Source organism: Sorex araneus, chromosome 2 (genome assembly GCF_027595985.1).
Source record: "Sorex araneus isolate mSorAra2 chromosome 2, mSorAra2.pri, whole genome shotgun sequence".
NCBI lineage: Eukaryota > Metazoa > Chordata > Mammalia > Eulipotyphla > Soricidae > Sorex > Sorex araneus.
The window spans coordinates 161,854,278-161,876,233 of record NC_073303.1 but is presented as its reverse complement, the minus strand read 5'-3'; the positions used below and the strand labels follow the sequence as shown (position 1 = coordinate 161,876,233).

Here is a 21,956-nt window from a genome sequence, read left to right as displayed (position 1 = left end):
CTACTCTGAGAGATCGGAGGCCTTATATCTGTCTTCTGTCTTTAGTTACCGTTCCTTTGCCTGAGTTGAGGAACAGCTGTTCATGTCCAGGATACTAGAAAAGTTAAAAAATAGCCAAATATAAATATCCAAACTGTGACTGGATTTTCCTGTGGAATAGCTGATTAGCAAAATTTTGTCAGAGATACTTTTACTTCTTAAGAGAAAGTGGTGAGGTACTCAGGTGTTTAATGTGCAATCTGAGTTCTTAGTGTATTTGTGCACTAGGATGTGTCTCCATTATTTGGCCTTGGTTAGAAATCCCCTGTGTTCACAATTACCTCTCCAGCAAAGTCACCTTTGTCAGATTAGATTAAAGAGAAGTTTGAAAAAGGAAGAGAAAGATGTCTTCTTAATTTACCAATAAGGGAATTGAGTCCAGGGAGGGTCACAATTTCTCAAGCTTAAAAGTGGGGTGAGCTAATGTGCTCTCCAACTAACAATTCACTTTACCTCTAGAAATCTTGGTTTTCTTTTCTTCAAAATATGAATGTTAACAATAGCACTTATCTTATATGGTCATCTTGAGGATTAAGTGAGTAAACACATATAAAATGCCCATCCCACTGTTTGGGACATAGTTAACAATCATTTAATTATTAGTATTTGCACCTATTTGCTGCATGCCTATAATGTTTAAGTACAGTCAGCATGAAAAATTTCCATCCTTCTGCTTGCTAAAAAATAAGTCATTTATAGAGGGAGGTGCCCTACTCACTTCAACTTATTTATGAATTGCTGGGCTACTTTTAAAGAAAAGATTTTTCAGCACCAGATTTCAGGCAACTTCTCTTTAGGAAAACCTAAAACAAGACCTCAGGCTGAACTCAAAGCCTATGTAAGTCTTCATGACTCAGAAGATGGATGTTTTGGGGAGGACCTGGCAAAAGAGGATGGCCCTTTTACCCATTAAGTCTACAGAATGCCTGGAAAACACAAGACATACCTGATTCATCAGTTGAGTATGAACCTGAAAGTATCTGCGTGTAGGAGCTTTCGAACATCTTGACCTACTAAACACAGAGAATTGGAACTGTTTCAGTATATCGAAGCCCAGAATCACCAAATACACATCATGTGTGTGCATTTGTAAAGTTTTCTAAATTTCTCTGTATACTTGCTTGCTGTGTGAGTAGGTAAAATAAATTCTTACTAAATTAACAAAATTAATTTCCTGCTTGTGTTCCTTATCAGCCGTTTGGGAAACAGAAGCTGTTCTATCACATTTTCCACAAATTTTAAAGCTGATTTAGTGTAACCTTGGAGAGATTATAAAAAGCAAAGTTGAATTAGACCCATGGCTTAATTGTTAAAGATCAATTTAGTTTCAGCAGGAAGGTAATATAACACCTGAAAATCTAGATCTTTGTTTATTTGAATTTGGTAATATTTCATGCTTACAGAAAAAACTCTGTGCGAAAATTTTCTTCAATACCAAATTCCCTAAGACACTTCAATTTTGTTTGTTTGGAAGCCACACCAGCAATGTTCAGGAGCTACTGCTGACTCAGTGTTGGGGGTCACACCGAGTTGTGATCCCACCTATAACAGTCACCCCAACTCACAGGGAAGTTGGGGCAACTGTACAGTGATGGAATTGAACCTGTCTCCTGCATACAAAATGTGCATTCCAATCCATAGAGCTGTCTCCTTGGCCCTATTTCAATTCTTCACTTGCGCAGCTTTTAGGGACTAGAATTGTTTAGTAAGATTATACCTACATTATGTTTTTCTCCCTTACTTTTGTCCTGGAGTCTGAACTTTGGGGTGCAAAAGGAGAAAAATAAAAATACATGCAAATTCTGGGTTCCAATTTATAATCATTCTCAAAAATATATATAAATATTTTGATTTTCTTACACCCATTCAGTAGAGAACAATCATAAAAATTGACCAAGAACATGGCAAATAGAGAAATGCATCAAAAGACAGTTCTTTACTCTTAACAATACAGTTATCGAGTTGTATATATTTTTAAAGGATGGCAAATGGATGAGAAATTTATTTTTAAGCAATTTATATGAGTCTTAAGCTTATGACTGAGGGAGGGTCCAACTGTCCTTATTTGTAAAACTATTTTACTGTAGTGTCCCTAAATGTCACCTAAAGCTCTAAAATTCAATTACTCAATTCTTTTTGTTAAAAAAGGTTTAGTTCCCAAATAAGACAATCATTGCTAAACTATTAAAGAGGCATTAGAGAATCCATTAACCTACAGTTTCAGAAGGAAACATAAGAAAATAAGGGTGGGAATGAAAACAGACCAAGAAAAAAAAATGAGAAAGACTACAGCCAGTCTGAAAAGAAAAGGTTGCTATAGCAACACAGCCTTTTGGCTAGGTTTCAACGAAATTTAAATTTTTTTTTGTTTTGTGCCACACCCATCTCACTCCTGACTCACACTCAGGTATCACTTCTAGTGGGGTTCAAAGGAGCATGTGGGGTGCCAAGAACTGAACCTGGTTCATCACAGACAAGGCAAGTGCCCTACCCACTGTACCATCATTCTGACCCACCAGAAAGTTTAATTCTAATGATAATTTGTAAATAATTCTTTGAAGTTAACCAAATGATAATAAAGCAAAATATACCATTTGTTTAAGCAATATAAGTTAAAATAATTAGTACTGGAGAGATAGTTATCACTACACAAGTGATAACTACACACTTGTGTAGCGATAACTTTGCATGCAGCCCCTTCAGCTGACCTTGGTTCAATCCAGCAGCACACATGGTCCTAGAATATTCAGGGATCATTCTTGAGCCAGGAACAGCCCCTGATCACCACTGGGTGTGGTTCAAAACCTCACTTTCCTCCCACACCCTCCCCCCAAAAGAATATACAACTTTTAGGGGTTGGAGAGAGAGTACTCAAACTAAGGCATGTACCCTGTGTGCAGCCGAAACTGGTTCTATATTTGGCACCATAGATGGACCCTTTAGCACCACTGGGAGTGGCCCCAGAGCACAGAGCCAGCTGCTGCTGCTGCTACTGCTTCTTCTCCTCCTTCTTCTCCTTCTCCTTCTCCTTCTCCTTCTCCTTCTCCTTCTCCTTCTCCTTCTCCTTCTCCTTCTCCTTCCCCTTCCCCTTCCCCTTCCCCTTCCCCTCCCCTTCCCCTTCCCCTTCTTCTTCTTCTTCTTCCTCTTCTTCTTCTTCTTCTTCTTCTTCTTCTTCTTCTTCTTCTTCTTCTTCTTCTTCTTCTTCTTCTTCTTCTTCTTCTTCTTCTTCTTCTTCTTCTTCTTCTTCCTCTTCCTCTTCTTCTTCTTCTTCTTCTTCTTCTTCTTCTTCTTCTTCTTCTTCTTCTTCTTCTTCTTCTTCTTCTTCTTCTTCTTCTTCTTCTTCTTCTTCTTCTTCTTTTGTCTTTTTAATTGAATCACCATGAGATACAGTTACAAGGCTTTTATGTTTGAGTTTCAGTCATACAATGATCAAACACCCATCCCTCCACCAGTGTACATTTTCCACCACCAAAAGTTCAGTATCCCCCAACCATCCCACCTATCCCCCTGCCTCTATGGCAGACAATTTCCCCCATACTCTCTCTCTCTCTACTTTGGGGCACTATGGTTTGCAATATAGATACTGAGAAGCTATCATGTTTGGTCCTTTATCTACTTTCAGCACACATCTCCCATCCCAAACGATTCCTCCAACCATCATTGATTTAGTGAACCCTTCTCTATTCCAGCTGCCTTCTCTCCCAGCTCAAGAGGCAAGAGCCAGCTTCTAAGCACTGCCAGGAGGTGTGTCCCAGAAAGAAAAATAAAATGTGATAAATTAGAACTGTAGCAGCACTGTCATCCTGTTGTTCATATATTTGCTCAAGCTGGCACCAGTAATGTCTCCATTGTGAGACTTGTTGTTATTGTTTTTGGCATATTGAATATGCCACGGGTAGCTTGCCAGGCTCTGCCATGAGGGCAGGATACTCTCTCGGTAGCTTGCTGGGCTCCCCTAGAGGGACCAACGAATTGGATCCGGTTCAGCCTCGTGCAAGGCAAACGCCCTACCCACTGTGCTATCACTCCAGTCATAAATTAGAACATTGATTCTAAACTTTAGTGTGTGTAAAATCACTTGAGGGGGATGGGATACAGTGGGTAAGGCACTTGCCTTGCATCAACTGCCCTGGGTTGGACTCCTGACACTGCACATGATGGTTGAGCTCTGCCAGCAGTGATCACCGAGTGCAGAGTCAGTAGTAAGCCCTGAGCACAGTGGCTGTACACCACCTCCGCCCCCACCCCTTGGGAAAAGAATTCACTTTGGATGTTTAATCCTATGGTTCTGAGTTCACTCCAAATGATCGTGATCCAAGGGATCTGAGAAGTTTGAAAAGCTGCAACTTAGTAGGTGCCTTAATAGTAGCCTGACATCCACAGATATAAAATAATAGCTTTGAAAAACTTGGACTTTAAGAAGTGTGCTTGATTTATCATATACAAATGTGAATTTATACTGATTCGCATACCTGGAACCTATGTAATATTATAATGCAGTGTTAAATCAATGACAAACTAATTACACACAATAAATTTGAAAAGGTTCTCTTTTTTTGGAAAAAAAAATAGACTTTGGTAGGATAACTACTTTGTGGTCCAGGCTAGTAGAGAGATAATGATTATCTGACTTCAAGTTATTCATCATCAGTGAGGAGTTCAGACAACAAAATCTTAATTGTGAAATGAGGTAATAAGTTCTTTATAAACAGTGTTGTAAAAAAAATGATAGCAGGGCTGGAGCGATAGCACAGCAGGTAGGGTGTTTGCCTTGCATGCGGCTGACCTGGGTTTGATTTCTCTGTCCCTCTCTGAGAGCTGGGCAAACTACCGAGAGTATCTCACCCGCACGGCAGAGCCTGGCAAGTTACCCGTGGCAAATTTGATATGCCAAAAACAGTAACAACAAGTCTCACAATGTAGATGTTACTGGTGTCCACTTAAGTAAATTGATAAACAATGGGATGACAGTGACAGTGATACAGTTGTAAAAATTCATAGAGAACACAGGTAGAAGCACCACTTCTGCCAGAAAAAAAAAAGGAAAATTGGGTTTGTTTTGCTTTTGCTTTTTTGCTTTGTTTGGGAAAACAATTAACAGGTGGGATGCACGCTGTGATTTAGTGATAATATACACATCCTACTCTTTTTTTTTGTCACCATCCTGTTTATACTACCTTTACATGCTTATTACAGCCATTTTGCTCTTGAGGTTCAGTCCATGTGTGTTGGTTATTTTATTGGTGGTAACCTCGGGTTTATTATAGAGTATTCTAGTCTTGAAAACCACAGTTGCACTGAGCTTATTTATATCTACAGTCTTCCCTACTCTTTCTAGTCAACTTTTATTGTGGGTTTTTTGATAGCTTTGCACTCTTTCTGTTACTAAGTGTCTAGTACTGTAGACTAGTACTCCCTCTCCTTATTTTTTCCTTAAAAATATTTAACTTGCTCCTGATTGAGTTATAGGAGCAAGTTAAATATTGTTGATCCCTGGTGGACCTCTTGACCAATACTCATATTATAATATTCTACTATGTATTTCCATCTTCCAAAGTTACTATTTAAAAAAAAACAAATAATTTTATCTGCTGATGCTTCAAAGTTTGCTTAGGAGTGTTTGGAATATGAATCAAAGGCTGGTGCACATACTTTGCATACTGGAGCCCCATGCATGAAATGGTCTCCTGAGTACTGCCAGAGCAACCACTAAGCTTTGGGCTCTGAATAGACCATAAGAATGACCCACTGATGCTCCAAAACAAACAGAATGTTTGCTGAAAAAATCAGATTTATTTGAGATAACCTATATCAAAAGATCAGTTTTTTAATGTTACAAGAAAACTAAAAGCCTGTAAGATAGTTATATATTTTGCTTTATGTTGTGAACATAAACTCTTTCATTGTTTTGTGTAGAATTCCTGACATATCTAAAAGTATTCTTTCAAATATATTAGGGCCTGAGTTAATCTTACCTTCTCAAATACCAAAGACCTTCTGAATGCAGAATGTTATAGTCTAATCTTACAATTAAATCATATATGCATAACTAGATGTACATATAATACTTTATAACCATTTATATGTTTTATATATGATTTGGACCTTAATACATATACACATATACATAGTATTTATATATTCTGTTTACCTCTATCAATTTTTGTAAGTAAATATTATACTACTTCAAACCTTTTGACACAATGGATGTCACTTAAATATTTAGGGATGACTAGTGGGAAAGATTTCTAACCCAAAAATTCTGAAAGATTAATTAGTATCTCATCAACATACTGTGCTTTGTAAAGAATGTGCCCAAGTGAATAGTCAGAGACACAGAACATAGGTCTAGGTCCACAAATCATCTCCAAGTGACTTTTACCTGGGGCTTCCCTTATAAGAAGATCCATGACACTTCTTTATACTCCTTCATGATTGTGATCTAGATTTATACATCTGGGACTGAAATGACATCAGTCCACATCAGAAAGAAGAGAGAAGGAGGGAGATAAAAGACAGGGCTGTTATTTTTGAGATGTTAATATGAAAGAAACATCGAGATTCAGCAGGAAAAACTGAATAAGTACAACAATTGTTTTGACATCTGCAGGCTTATTTTCTTCAACACAATAGTAATATAAACCTAAAACTGGAATTTTTGAAACTAAATGAGATAGACAAAAGAAGAATGTGAAAGAACTGTGAGCCACTTTAGTCAATAAAGTCTGGAAATAAATGGAGTCACTTCCACAAGTTGTTCAGTTTGATTATGCTCTTCTTATATAAAAGGGAATGCGTAGGGGCCAGGAAGAGAGCTCAAAATGCTGGTGTACATGCTTAATACACAGGGTTTAATTAACACTGTGTGTTTCCCTGGAGGTGTACTCAGGGGTCATACCCCCAGGATTGTGACCCCTGAGCACTGAGTAGGAGTCTCCCTTAAGCACTGGTATGGCTCCAAAAAATTTTTTTTGAAGGGTGGGCACATATGAGGGGAAATGTTAGGATTCTATTTTTGCCTGTTTCTTACGTGATCTCAGTGAACCAAATATCTTCCTTCTGTAGTGCCTATACTGACAATTCTATTATAGCATAACTTAATATAGCTATGTCTGTGACAAGGTCAATAATTCTAAAAGTGAAGCTCACTGATGTTTAGAGGTACTAATAAAAAGCCATATCAAAGCTACAAAAGCACTATGACAAAGATGAAGTGTGAAGAAGAAAAGATGAGAGGGAAGCTAGATTCTAATAAAAAAATTGTTTTGGGGGGATTGAGGGGAAAATAGATCCAGATCAAGCATTTTAACATCCTTGTAATAAAAGGAAACTTCATTGGTTGACTTACAATTGAGATAAAAGTGTAAGAATAGCAATTTTTTAACCCATTGTTAGTATGCTACAAAAATAACAAAATTCTTATTATTTGACAAAATAATATATTGAAAACTCAATGAATTTGTCTTTGCAGATTATACTGGATCACATAAAAAGAGAGTTTTCCTAAACAAAATCATAAATGCAATTTTTGCTATATAAAATCATTAATTCAACTTTTTTGTATGAAAGACGAATTTTCTTCAAATCACAGCAATGTAAACATTTAAGAAGCGTGTTCATCATGATCACCTTTTAATTCTAAAATCAAAACAGCATACTATATTTGAAATGGAGGATAATTCTCAATTTTCACTGTCAGAAAACAAAAATGCCTTTAAAGTACAAAGAAAATGTAATTATTTTAATTATTGGGTTAGAAAAAATATATTAAGAAAAATATATTGAAGAAAAAATGAAAGAAAAATAAAAGAAAAAAAAGAAATCCCCTTAGTTTCAGGGACAGACGGAAAATAAAGTAAACCACAACCACAACCCCACACCAATCAGAGTGGCATTCTTTGTGCGCCCTTTCTGAGGATTGGTAGACAAGATTTTAAATATGTTTTTATACTTATTCTAAGTTCTTTAACAGAGGGGTGAGGTGGGTGGAGAAAGACAGGCACTGTATAAAAGAAGTTGCCTGAGGTTTCTAACAGTCACACCAAAATTTTTTTAATAAGGAAACTTACCTGATTTGAACCTGATCTTTAGTGATGGACCAGCAAGAAACCACAGTGTATTTGGATTTGGATTATTACTATACTCCAAGCCAGAATCCTGCAATTGTGGAGACCAGCAACCATGTTCCTTACACCTCGGTCTTGCTCCCCATCTTCTACACAGCCTTGTTCGTGATGGGAGTGTTGGGGAACCTCAGCCTGGTGACTGCTTTGCATTTTAAACAGGGCAGCAGAAGACTGATTGACATCTTTATCATCAACCTGGCTGCCTCTGATTTCATTTTCCTTGTCACGTTGCCTCTCTGGGTGGACAAAGAAGCATCTTTGGGGCAGTGGCGAACGGGCTCTTTCCTGTGCAAAGGCAGCTCCTACGTGATCTCGGTCAACATGCACTGCAGTGTCTTCTTGCTCACCTGCATGAGTGTTGACCGCTACCTGGCCATCATGTGTCCAGTCGTATCCAGGAAAATCCGAAGGAGAGAGTGTGCGTATGGAGTCTGCGCCATCATCTGGTTCATCTCCTTCCTCCTGGGGTTGCCTATTCTTCTGTCCCGAGAGCTCACCTTTCTTGGTGGCAAACCTTACTGTGCCGAAAAGGAGGCCTCACCAGTCAAACTGACCTGGGCCCTTGTGGCCTTAATTTTCACCTTCTTTGCTCCTTTAGTGAGTATTGTGACCTGCTACTGTTGTATCACAAGGAAGCTGTGCATCCACTACCAGCAGTCAGGAAAGCATAACAAAAAACTGAGGAAATCCATAAAGATCATCTTGATTGTCGTGGCTGCCTTTGTCTTCTCCTGGCTACCCTTTAACACTTTCAAGCTTCTGGCCATTATCTCAGGGTTACAGAAAGAGCAGGAGCCCTACTTTTCCCCAGACTTTCTCAAGCTGGCCATGGAGGTGAGTGGGCCCCTGGCATTTGCCAACAGCTGTGTCAACCCTTTCATTTACTATATCTTTGATAGCTATATCCGCAGGGCCATTGTGCAGTGCATGTGCCCTTGCCTGAAAAACCATGACTTTGGGAACAGTGCCGAGACATCAGATAGTCACCTCACTAAGGTTTTCTCCAACTTTGTGCAAGCAGAAGATTTTGTCAGAAGGAGGAAGAGATCTGTGTCCCTCTAAAAGGAACTTGACATTTAAAACTCTTTTGATCTACTGGAGGTTTAATTTGTGTCAAGCAACAAAAAAAAGAGTAAAGCAGCAACATGCCTCATAAACACAAGGAAGAGTTAATTTTGAAAGCAATGGCTAAAAAAAATCCTTAGTTTTGTGGATTTAAGTAGGTCATGTGTTGTTTCTTTCAGCTGAGTGGCCTGTTTTGACCTTTTTAATCAAGTTCACTAGGCAAACTTTAACCCCTTTGTGTTCTTGAACTCTGAGATTAAGACTCCTACTTGAACCAGTCACTCCCTTCAAGATGATTAATGCATATTTCAGGCATTTTTCTTTTTCAGAAATATGATACCTTATCCACGTCACCCTTTGCGTATTCAGTCCCAAAGTGGACTACCTGTCAAGGATTCTGTTGACTTTCATCTGTGAGAAATGTAGCAAAGCAAGTAGTAAGAGCAGTAAGAATAATAACAAAATAACATACCTATGCACATTAATTGTTGTTTCCTGAGTTACAGAGTAAGGTTCTGACCTTGAATTGAAAGCTTTGTAAGGTGATTCATCACCATTTTCCTATAGTGTCTTTCATCCTATATCTGACATTGACTTTGCATAGGCAAAAACTCATAGGAGATAAAATCATTTTGCATTGTGTTCATGATTTGGTACTTTACCTGTCTTCTAGGTATTCTAGAAAGTAAGTTTATGGCCAAGTTTGACTTTTTTTGCCCTTAAAGATATGTTGGTAGCTGTGTAGCTCATTATAATGATGTAATAACTACTTTCAGTGTGGTTATACTAGGTTCTTTTGTTTTCATTGCTTTTATAAATTCGCATATGACTTTGGTTTAGTTACATGTTTTAATTACCCTGTTATCTTGTCCTATTATCAAATGAAAACATTACTACTACTATAATTGGAAGTCATTAAATGCTAAGCTATACCCTCATGCAGATTATTGTTCTGCTTTAATCAAAATATTAATCCTGCACATTTCACACATTGTTATTTGATGAATGCATAGAAATAATTTCAAGAATTGATTCAGTGATAGAAGATAAGAGTTCTGAATTCAATTAAGTGAAATATCTATAACAGTCATGGTATTACATATACATACATGTTTTCCCAAACTCAGAAACCTTCTTGTATTTCTTAAATTCCTTCACTCAATATTTATTGATCCAATTTACATCTATATTTTCTTTAATTTTGTGGTCATATTCTATGTTACTTAGGGCATATTTCTGGCTTTATACTCAGGAATTACTCCTGATAGGGCTCAAGGGATTGTATGTGGTGCCAGGCAGAGAACCCCATCCACTGCATGCAAAACAAATGCCCTAACCACTGTACTATCCCCCCAGTTCTATACAAATACTCTTTTTTAAAGTCTTTGAAATGAAAAACATGTAATTGCATCAACCTTCAACGGCTTTACATCAGCAAGCAAATTATAGTAAATACCAGTTGATTCATGAGAAAGAGGGTCAAGCTTTTACCCTGTTTTTAATTGAAATAACTAGTATGTTACTTCTTAACATTAGCTTTAAAAATAAGATAAGGCTTAACATCCTTTTAGATACGTAAGTCAAGCTTATCTTAAATATCATTGACATTATTATGTATCTCAATATTGGGGGAATGTTCTTTATAATCTATCTATAACTTTCAAATATAGCTTTTGGTTTCATAAAATGAAATAAATTTATTCATTTACCTTAATCTTTATAAATTAAAATGTAAATTCCTTATGTAAGTGGGCTACCATAAATTTATTTCTATTAACATATTTTCAGTTATTTTAATAAACATTCCATTATTATAACAAATATAGAAAAATGTACAAATTATATAAAATCACATTTTTGTCACTTTAAAACTATTCAAAGGGGGCTGGAGAGATAGCACAGCGGGTAGGGCGTTTGCCTTGCACGCGGCCGACCCAAGTTCGAATCCCAGCATCCCACATGGTCCCCTGAGCACCGCCAGGGGTAATTCCTAAGTGCAGAGCCAGGAGTAACCCCTGTGCATCGCCAGGTGTGACCCAAAAAGCAAAAAACAAAAAAAGAAAAAAAGAAAACTATTCAAAACAATGAAATAAATCTATAAAGCTGAAGCAAAAATAAAATATGCAGAAGACATTCACTTCTTAAAGACACATCAACAAAGCACTATTATAAATCACAAGAGTCTTTGAAAAATTATATCTTTAAAATAGTGTCTCAACTAATAAACTAGATTTTGAGATTTGAGAAAACCTTTACCTTAATCGTTAATGTTGGAACATTAATCAGAGCATTTTAATACTTAATATCCAAAGGTAGTTGATAATATTGTGCTTATAGGGTCCTCAATACATTACAACATGATTTAATTATAATATTTTCAAAGATACCTAATAAATAAAAATAAAGGGTAATTTTAAATAATGAATAAAAATTAGATACAAATAATTGGTTTTCTATTACTAATTGTTGAGTTTTTCTTTAAAATTTCCAAACTAAGATACAAATTTTCCAAATTAAATAACACATAATCACATAATCACATCTAATTTAACAAATATTAAGACTGTCTTATTTCTATTTATTTTATTTTTTCTGAAAATATTTAAATAATGTCAAAAATCTTTAAATAATTATAGAAATATCTTAGTATCATTTTTAATTCATAATGTATCAGTGGTGAAAGGAAGTAGACATTATTTTGTAGATCATATAGAATTCTGAAAGAAAAACTTAAAAATTTGACTAAGTTCCTATATTACCATGTCATTCATAGATTCTCTGTTATGAAATGTAATTGTTATAAAAGCATTTAAAAGTTTATTATACACTTTATAATGTTCCATTTTGCCTTTTTTTTTTCTTGATTTTTGAGCCACACCTGGTGATGCTCAGGAATTACTCCTGGCTCTGTGCTCAGGAATCACTACTGATAGACTTGGGAGACCATATGGAATGCCACTAATCAAACCTGGGTCGACCGCAAGCAAAGCAAGTGCCTTGCCCTTTATACTATCTCTCTGGCCCCTACAGTTTGGATATTTTTAAAACCATAATATTTTATTGCTTTCATTTTAAAAAGATTTAGTTCAATACATATGTAGATGCAGATTTAGAGAGAAGCACACACATTCAAAAAATTTTATTATCTCAGTTAAATTATCCTGACAACTACTTTACTACAATTTAGTGTTAGGGCAGTGTAAAATAAACAAAATAACATGTTACCACAAGTTTCTAGAAAATATATCAATTTGAACTCTAACACAATCAGGCTATGCCAGCTAAAGTTAGAAAAGCAAAATAAAATATTTAAAGAGTGAATAAAGGAGATCATTGAAGTTTGACCTCTACTTTTCTCTTATTTGCTTAGACCATAAAAAATTACTGCCAGATTTTTACTGATAAATATGAAGGGATAAGTAATCTCCCAAGAAGTTCTAAGGTAATTTTTCTATATCTACCACTAAAAAGCTCACCATTAAAGATAGATTATAATGTAGTTTTATAATTAATTTTAAGAAAATATATTCAGATACAGTTATAAACACATTTACTTCATTTGGTTCATACTAAAATATTACACTCACCTGGTATTTCTGGGAGTTCCTCTTTGTCCATTCTGACAAGTTAGAATCACCTTTGTGATGAATCTAAGTGAGAATAACTGTTTTTAAAGGAAACTATGTGCGTGACTAGGAGTAGAGAGTTACTTGGGGTCACAAGTTAATAGATAAATTGATGTAGAACTGTTGGGTTTGATGGTTAGCTGAGTGAAAGAAATCTTTCTCTATTATTCATCTTGAATCTTCAAAAGATTTTCAAGTCTCATTTTAGAGCTTAAGACAGAAATGACTTATCAAATGTGCAAGCGTCAGGGAAAAAAAAAGCCAGCCTCAATTTTTTGCATAGCTCATTCACAAAAGTCAAGCAATAGTAAATTTACAAATGTATTTCTAAAAGGGCTACTAGTGTTCAGGGTAACAAGATAAAGGCCTTTGAACAAGTGAGACAAAGAAGTACCATCCAGAAAAAAAAATAGGAGAATAATTCTACCAGAATATTTGTAAATGATTACTGAGTTTTACCTTCCATAGAATTTGGTGTGAACTGGATTGCCCTTCTGAAGACTCCTGTTCTTATTTTAAGCTATTTTCGTTGAGTCAACATTCTTTGCGTTTTACAAATCTATGAGTAAGAGTAAGTGACTTTTTAGACTGGACTTTACATACAAATGGTGGGAAAAAAGAAAATAGCAGAGACCTGATTTGATACTGCAAGTGTAAACATCCATCGTCTGAGGAATCGCTATTTTTATCTCTGTCTTTTCCCTAATATAGCTATATTTCCCAAACATATTCAAATAGTTACCTACAGCATTACAAAAGAAAAACTTACTTTAAATATCTAATGTACCAAACTGAATAAATTGGATGTTCTTATGACAAGTTAAATTAAAATGAAACACAAAGTCTTGTGAAATGTTCATTCATCTATAAAAGTGGCAAGGAGAGAAGGTGGCGGTAGGTACCAGAACTGTCAGAGCAGCATCCCAGGGGGTGGGCTCAGGAGGCAGCTTGCTGCTGGCAGGGCGACCCCACGGCCACTACTCCCCACGATTAGCCCTTGCTGCCACTGCAGTCTGCATCATATATTTGAGGAACGTCTCCCTGAGCTGCCTGGAGACCGGCCCTAAGATGGGGAGGGGTGCTCCCTGATCAGGTTCTGCTGGACTGGTGGTGATGGCCTGCCCAGAACTCCCAAACCACACACTGTAGCCACCCTGGCCCCTGCTTCTTCAGCCACCACTGCTTCCTGACATCCCTAAGTCACCACTATTCCTCCATCAGTACTCCATCAACTCAGGACCAAGTTTTCTGAAAAACTAAACTGCCAATATTTCGGTATGAAGGAACGATGCTCATAAACCACCTCCAGCTCCACCATAAAAGCTCATTTATTGGCCTTGCTCCAGAAACTCATAAATAAATCTCAAAAGAGGTCAAAAAGCTGCAGTAAGTCTTCTTGGACCCATGCATGGCTGAGTCATCAGGGAACATCACAGTGGGCTGGATTAGCCCAGTGCCCACACAAACAGAGCCCCTAGGAGCTACTTGCTCCTACAGACCAAAATCACCACCATGCCCCTGGCCAGACTTCACTGTTTTGGGATGGACTTCATGGATATTAATCTGCTGAAAATTTAGGTATATGGATTTTGTGACTGAAATCTCCAGGCTTTCTTGCAGTTGAGTTGGGCTAACACTCCCTACTTCCCTGCACTTCCAGAAACCCTGGAAGTCATGTCCACACTCTGAAGCTGCCACGCAGTTAAAATGTCAACTCCAGCTGTTCCTTCCTTTCAGATAAAAATACTGAAATTTACCTTCAGATAGAAATACTGAATATGTGGGGCTGGAGCCGGCAGCATGCAGCAGTCCCGGGTTTGATTCCCAGCATCCCGTATGGTTCCCTGAGAACCGCCAGGAGTAATTCCTGAGTGCAGAACCAGGAGTGATCCCTGTGCATCGCTGGGTGTGATCCAAAAAGAAAAAAAAAAAAAATACTAAACACAAACATGAGATTGACAAGTGCCATTGATAAGCATCTATTGCATCTTATTGTTAACAGTCAGACTAAAGTACTTGACAGACTGCACTGTCACTGTCATCCCATTGCTCATCAATTTGTTCGAGTGGGCACCAGAAATGTCTCTCATTGTGAGATTTATTGTTACTGTTTTTGGCATATCCAATATGCCATGGGTAGCTTGCCAGGCTCTGCCGTGCGGGCTCAATACTCATGGTAGCTTGTCGGGCTCTCCGAGAAGGGGGGAGGAATCGAATATGGGTCCGGCCGCATGAAAGGCAAATGCCCTACTGCTGTGCTATCGCTCCAGCCCAAGGGGAAAATAAAACAAAAATATACAGTAAATACAAATAAAGTGGTAGTATTAGTATAACTATATTAATAATTGTAATCAAAATATTATGAATGAAAATTCTTTCTTAAAATGTTTAGCAGGACCAGAGAAAGAGTTCAGAACAAGGCACTTGACTTGAATGTGGCTGACTTTGATTTCATCTCTCATACCACTATTACCCTAAGCACAGTTGGGAATGATCCCTGAGCAGGATCCGGAGTGTACCCTGAGCCCTGCCTGGTGTGGCTCCAAAACATAACAAATAGTTGAACAAATAGCCTCTTACACGTTTACTCTATATAATGCACTATTCATTTCCAAAAGATTTAAAGAGGAAGAAATATAATGTTTCTTATGGAGTTTTCAATCCCTAAGGCTACTTATTTTTTTAATCAAAGAATAAAGTTGATACTTAGAAAGAGAATATGAATCAATAACTTTTTTGATCATTTTCAATATCTACAGGGAACCACATACTTCAGCACAAATCACTTTATCTAGCTGCCAATTTTACATGGTTATTTTAAATATTATCACATTTACATGCATAAATGTTCACATTGAGATTCCACATGAAAATGTTTTCATGTGGAATCTCAATAAATTCTTGAGTATAAATTATTAATCTAAAATGTAAGGACACATATTTTTAAATGGCAAGCTAAAAAATAATTTGCAAAGCAAGTTTCTCAAACCTGGCCTAAGACAGTGATTTAATGAGATGCCCTCTCAAATGACCTCAATGTAGAGCAAAAACAAAACTGACAACTTTCGTGGAGAAGTGGAAAATGAGAAATGAAACTTGGTCTGTGGTTTCATGTTTAAAACAAAAATCACAATGATTTTACTTCTCTAATTTAAATTTTAAAAATACCTTGCATGAAAGTATTTAGCATGATGAATCACCTGTGGCCCCATTAAAATAACAATGCAATTTTACCTCTTCAACTTGTAAAGATCTAAACATTTGCTACTAAGGTTAACCAGTATTAGAGGTATACAATAGGGATAATATTTCTTGTGCTTTTAATTGAGTGTAATTTAATTAAACTTTCTAGAGCAAACTTAAAAGTATATGTATACAGCAGTTCTACTTTAGGATTTTACCCTACAATATAATTATGGCCATGGGCAAAGGTAACGTTCATTCATTTTTATTTTAGAATTGTTTGCAGAAGTATGAAAATGAAATACAAGAGATTTTCCTTGATCAAACCATCTACATTGTATAAGTACACTCTCCCAGTTTGCCTCTAAATTTCCAATAGAGGGTTAACGGAATAAATTAAATTTTATATAAGTTCTTACAATGGAAAATGGTGTCACCTTTAAAAATACTGCACCATAGCCACTTATTTAAAAAATCTTACTATATATTAAGCATACATACTAAATGAAACTAAGTAAAAAAAAGACATACCAAAAATGTAGAAACTATAAAAACCATATGTTTGAGACTATTTCATTTGGATAAGAATACCAAAATATTATATCCCTATAGAACAAAAATGTAAACTGTTCATCACTAGGAAGGAAATTTAAAGGATAATTTGTTTCTATCATCTATATTTTCTCATAAGGTCATGTATTAATTTGCAATAAGAAAAAGTAAGTTAATTTTGGACATAAGATACAAATATAAGTCAAAGTAAATATGTTGGAAGATATCTATTCTAAATTATAGCTCTGTGCGGGCAAGATACTCTCGGTAGCTGCCAGGCTGTCTGAGAAGGGGAAAGGAATTGAACCCAGGTCAGCTGGGCTCAAGGCAAATGCCCTACCCGCTGTGCTATCACTCCATTCTTACTTTGATATGCCAAAAACAGTAACAGCAAGTCTCACAATGGAGACTTTACTGGTGCCCGCCCTGATTGAGCAAATCGATGAGGTCCACTAGTCCACTGTCACTGTGTTTCTGACTACTGAGCAAGTATAACCTCTTGAGTCAGACTTTCACTAGCAAATCTGATCCTTTTTGAGCAGTCCTTCCCATTATCTGTACATATTACTAAGAGTACTCATTACAAAAATGTCACGCACTTAAAGCTGTAGAATAGTGACAAGCTATTGGTCATTCATTCCAGTTATTCAGACAAGACCCCTCACCTCCCCACACCTCACTACAGCAGCCCTTGCCACCTGTACATGCAGTCATCTGTGACCTGTCTACCCATTAGAGAGCAAGTTCCCTGGAGGTAAGGGTAAAACCAGGTATCCATTTTTGTATGTCAATGTATTTAGTATATAATTCTTATTGAAATAGCCTTACAATATATGTTTCAGCCATGCATTACATTACATTAAAATCTGTGTATACTATATACATGTCATCAGTGGAAGTTTTGTTTAATTCTCCTCCATGCTGTTTACCCCTTTCATGCAATTTATCCCTTCTGGTGTCAACTCGTTTAATACATCCATATCCTCATTCCATGTGAGCCTCTCATTTATTGAACAAAACTAGACATTCTAGAAACATCACCCCAAGAACTAAGACCAAAATTATTCTTTATAAGTGTCACATAATTAAATCATGTGTTTTTATTTCACTCCTAATAACTCTTAACTATGGAGTGCTGAAATTCTATACCAGCCACGCTTGATTCAGAAACTATTATTATTCTCTTTTAACTTTCTAAGTGATTATATCTGTATTATGGCAAGTTTTTTCTTAATGTAATTCCTATGTGATTTTTAATAAAAAGCAGTGAATCTCACTTATAATATGTAGTCATTTCTTTGTATATTGCCAGGATATCCTAAATCTTTTCCCAAACTCTAGACCTGTGTGTCCATGTTAGATGATAATAACTGTACATTCAAGAAGAATGGAAGACAGCATTCTACATCAAATAATTGAACAATTATCATAACAATATTATACCAGTTAATATTTTCGTGCTGAAATTGACTGAAAAGAAGTTAATTCAGACAACATAGGAAAACACTTATATCATTAATTTATAATATTCATTATGATATAGCCCTTACCACCAGGAGAAAGATATAGCATTGTGGCTAAATGTACCATTAATTTTATAGATTCTATCAAGATAATCACTTTTTAAACATTCTTAAATCTACTTCTTTCTATAAAATAGAAATGATTATGCCAGGCTAAGATAATAGCACTGTAGTAATGTCATCACCAATATTGGATATGCCAAAAACAGTAACAGCATGTCTCACAGTGGAGACGTTACTGGTGCCCACTCGAGCATATTGGTGAACAACAGTCTAAGATAGCAGTGGTTCTAATTACTTGACTGGAGAATATAAGGGATTTGGCCAGTGCTTGCTGCAAACTAAAAGTTTGCTAAGTGATAGTGGAGAAGTATCTTCATATGAAGAAAATAAAGTTATCATATCTTACATTTTTCTTAGTGGGATAAACCAAAACTGAATCCTGATTAGTTAAAGTCAAGCCTGTATGCTTCCAACACTTAAGTCTTTCTACTTCATAATAGTTTCCTTTCATTTCCAATTCCTTAGTAGATTCTGTTTGCACCATTTGCTCCTGGTTTAGCTTACTGTTATCATATCTTCAATTATTTATTAAAATTCAAGATTTATTTTTAAATGGAAATATTTCAAAACACAAAATCCCTTGACTTCATGATAAATATAAAATTGTTGCTTAAACAAGAAAAAATTCCATTTTATAGCAAATAGAATATTTTTCAAAATGATAACATATTTTTGTAACGAGTTTCCTTTACATATATCTTAGATCTTCTGATATTTATTTTAAAATCTTTATCTAGGGAGCTGGAGCAGTAGTACAGCAGGAGGTAGGGCATTTGCCTTGCATGTGGCCGCCCCGGTTCAATCCCAGCATCCTTTATGGACCCACCAGGAATAGTTCCTGAGTGCAAAGCCAGGAGTAACTTCTGTGCATTGTCAGGTGTGACCCAGAAAGCAATAAATAAATAAATAAATAAATAAATAATAAAAATCTTGATCTGGACCATTGAGCTGTGTTTCGTTAAAGAATGGACAGCATTCTATTTCTCGCACTCATGCCCAAAACCACATCAAAAGCACCATGACAATGGTCTTCACAGGGAAACAGTACTTTAAATATATAGATACTAAGTAAAAATTTCAACCGTTTTTCTTAGTAGCGTTACTTTTATGACAAGGAATTTTGTTCTGGGCTGTGTGCAAAAAGAAAAAACAATAGTGATTCTATATTCAAAGTCTTCATTTACATTTTCAGAAGGCATATTTGTATAGATTATTTTCTGATTTTAATAAGAATTAAAGTGTAATTTTAAAAACAGGAATTTCAAATCAAGAGCATTGCAAATGGCCCCAAACCGTAAAAAACTGATTTAGATTTACTTTAAGTGAGGAACAATATTTTCAGTGCAGCATTTTGTAGCAAATAGAATTTTGTAAGAGAGAGAGTTGAGTGTTATAAAGCAAGATATATGGAGAAGATATGGAGAAAGAGAATCCGTATAAAATGTTGATGGAAATGTAGGTTGATGCATTCATTATAGAAAGCAGTACGAAAATTTCTCAAAAAGGGAAAACAGGAATTACATGTGGTTCAGCTATCCCACTTGTAGGTATTTATCTGAAAAACAGAAAAATAATGTATATATACATACATATAAATATGTGGGTATGATAAAGAGCTGGTAGAAGCCTAACTTGCTGAAAAATTAAAAGTAGAATATAAAATATAACATAATATATACACAAAGCTATAACAAAGATGAAATCCTGCCAATTACAATAACATTGACTGAAGCTAGAAAGTATTATACTTAGTGAAACAAGTCAGAGAAAGATAATATTGTATTATTTTCCTAATTTCTACCCATGCATAATTTGACTCATATGTGGAATATAGAGAAAACAAATAGATGAACTATATAAAACAAAAACTTTAGGCTCTGTAGGACTTTTAGTGGTGACCTAATATAGTATATACACAGGTTGATTTTTAATCATATCATATACACATAAAATTTATATAATGTGATAGTAAAAAGTGACTTCAATAAAAATGTTTTGACAGTAAAATAATAAGGTTAATGATTAGTGACTCATAGTCAAAGAGAAAAGGAAATAACTGTGGTCTCCAAGCACCACAGGTAGCAACCTCAAGCACTGAACTGGGAGTAACCCCATGGTTGTGGCTCAAAAATTTAAGAAGAGAGAGAAGGGAGGGGGGAAAAAGAAAGAAATAGAGAGCAAGTATGGTATTCAAGTATCAAATTTTGACTTTTTTTTTAAACCCCAAGAACAATGACTTCAGCTTAGTTAAGATATGAAAATATAGTTGTTTTGGGAGGTAAATCCAAAAAGAGCAAATCCACTTTAAGTTTTAATTTGCTCTTATTTATATTTATGCATATTATTTATGAGTGCTTTGTTTATTCTCTTTTATGGCAGTTACATTGGTTTGTAACATTGCATAAGTCTCAGGTGTATTGTTTTATTACGTACACCTGTATAAAAAATGTTTCTTTTTAAAACTTCAAATTTAAAAGTTCAAATAAATGTCACATATGGTATAAAATGCACTATTTCTTCACAAATAACTTCTCTAACATAAAAAATTAATGTCAGCTAAATTTCAAATTTAATGTTTATAATTCAGTAACAATTTAACTTACTCAACAAGGTTATTTTTTTCACATATTAACAACAAATTGATGATTGACCCACACTTCCAGTATGCTTTTTGCCAAGTTTACTTGTCCATTAAGTCAAAGATCAGGCTAATTTTTATGTCATTTTTTTAAACATTTCAACTTTACATTGAACTCAAATTAAAGTTGGTTGGAAGAGAGCGATACAAAGTTGCTTGCCCCCACACCTGGCTGTCTTCACCAGGGCCCCTCGGAGGGGACAGGTTGCTTCCCCCCCACCCCGCCCTGAGCAGAGCCTCGACAGTTGAAGACCTCCAGAACCCAGTCACAGCCATGCTCAAGGCCACTCTCCACACATACAGACAAGCCTCACGCATGAAGGAACCTGCAGAAGAAACCCAGGTGTGTGGGACCCGGGGCCAAGATCTTCAAGGCTGTTCAGATAGGGACTGGGCCTCTTCTACCAAGATCTCCCATTTTCCAGTAGCTAGGCAGTCACACCCAGAAACTGCCCCCAGGTGCCATGTAATCCCATCAACGGCCAACATCCAGAGACTATAAAACCAAACTCCCGGACATCTAATAGCCTAGTTCTCCCTCTGACAGAACCTGACAAGCTACAGAGAGTCTACTGCCCGCTTGGGAGAGCCTGGCAAGCTCCCCTTGGCGTTTTCATATCCCAAATACAATAACAGATATATACATACCTCTTGGAGAGCCCAGCAAGCTACCTTGAGTATCCTGCCCGCACGACAGAGCCTGGCAAGCTACCCGTGACGTATTCGATATGCCAAAAACAGTTATGATAGGTCTCATTCTCCTGACCCTGAAAGAGCCTCCAATTGACTGCACTCATTTTTGGAGTATAGAAAACATCATATGAGGTTGACACCCAAGGATAAGTAGATACAAGGGCCAGGGGGATTGCCCCATAGCTGGAAGACTACTTCATGAGCAGAGGAGAGAAAGCAGATGGAATAGAGAAGGGATCACTATGAAAATGATGGCTGGAGGAATCAGTTGGGATGAGAGGTGTGTGCCGAAAGTAGATAATGAACCAAACATGATGACTGCTCAGTGTGTGTTGCAAGCCATAATGCCCAAAAATAGGGAGAGAGTATGGGGAATATTGTCTGTCATGGAGGTAGGGGGAGGGTGGGAATGGGGGGATATACTGGGGATATTGGTGGTGGGGAATGT

At 36.4% G+C, this 21,956-nt stretch overlaps 1 protein-coding gene across 1 annotated transcript; it reads left to right on the top strand.

Moving 5' to 3' along the window:
* The first annotated feature begins 8,132 nt into the window (after positions 1 to 8,132).
* GPR15 (G protein-coupled receptor 15) lies at positions 8,133 to 9,227 on the top strand. The gene has a single exon (XM_004606753.2). It carries the CDS (start codon positions 8,133 to 8,135, stop codon positions 9,225 to 9,227), a length of 1,095 nt encoding a protein of 364 aa, XP_004606810.2.
* The last annotated feature ends 12,729 nt before the right edge of the window (positions 9,228 to 21,956 follow it).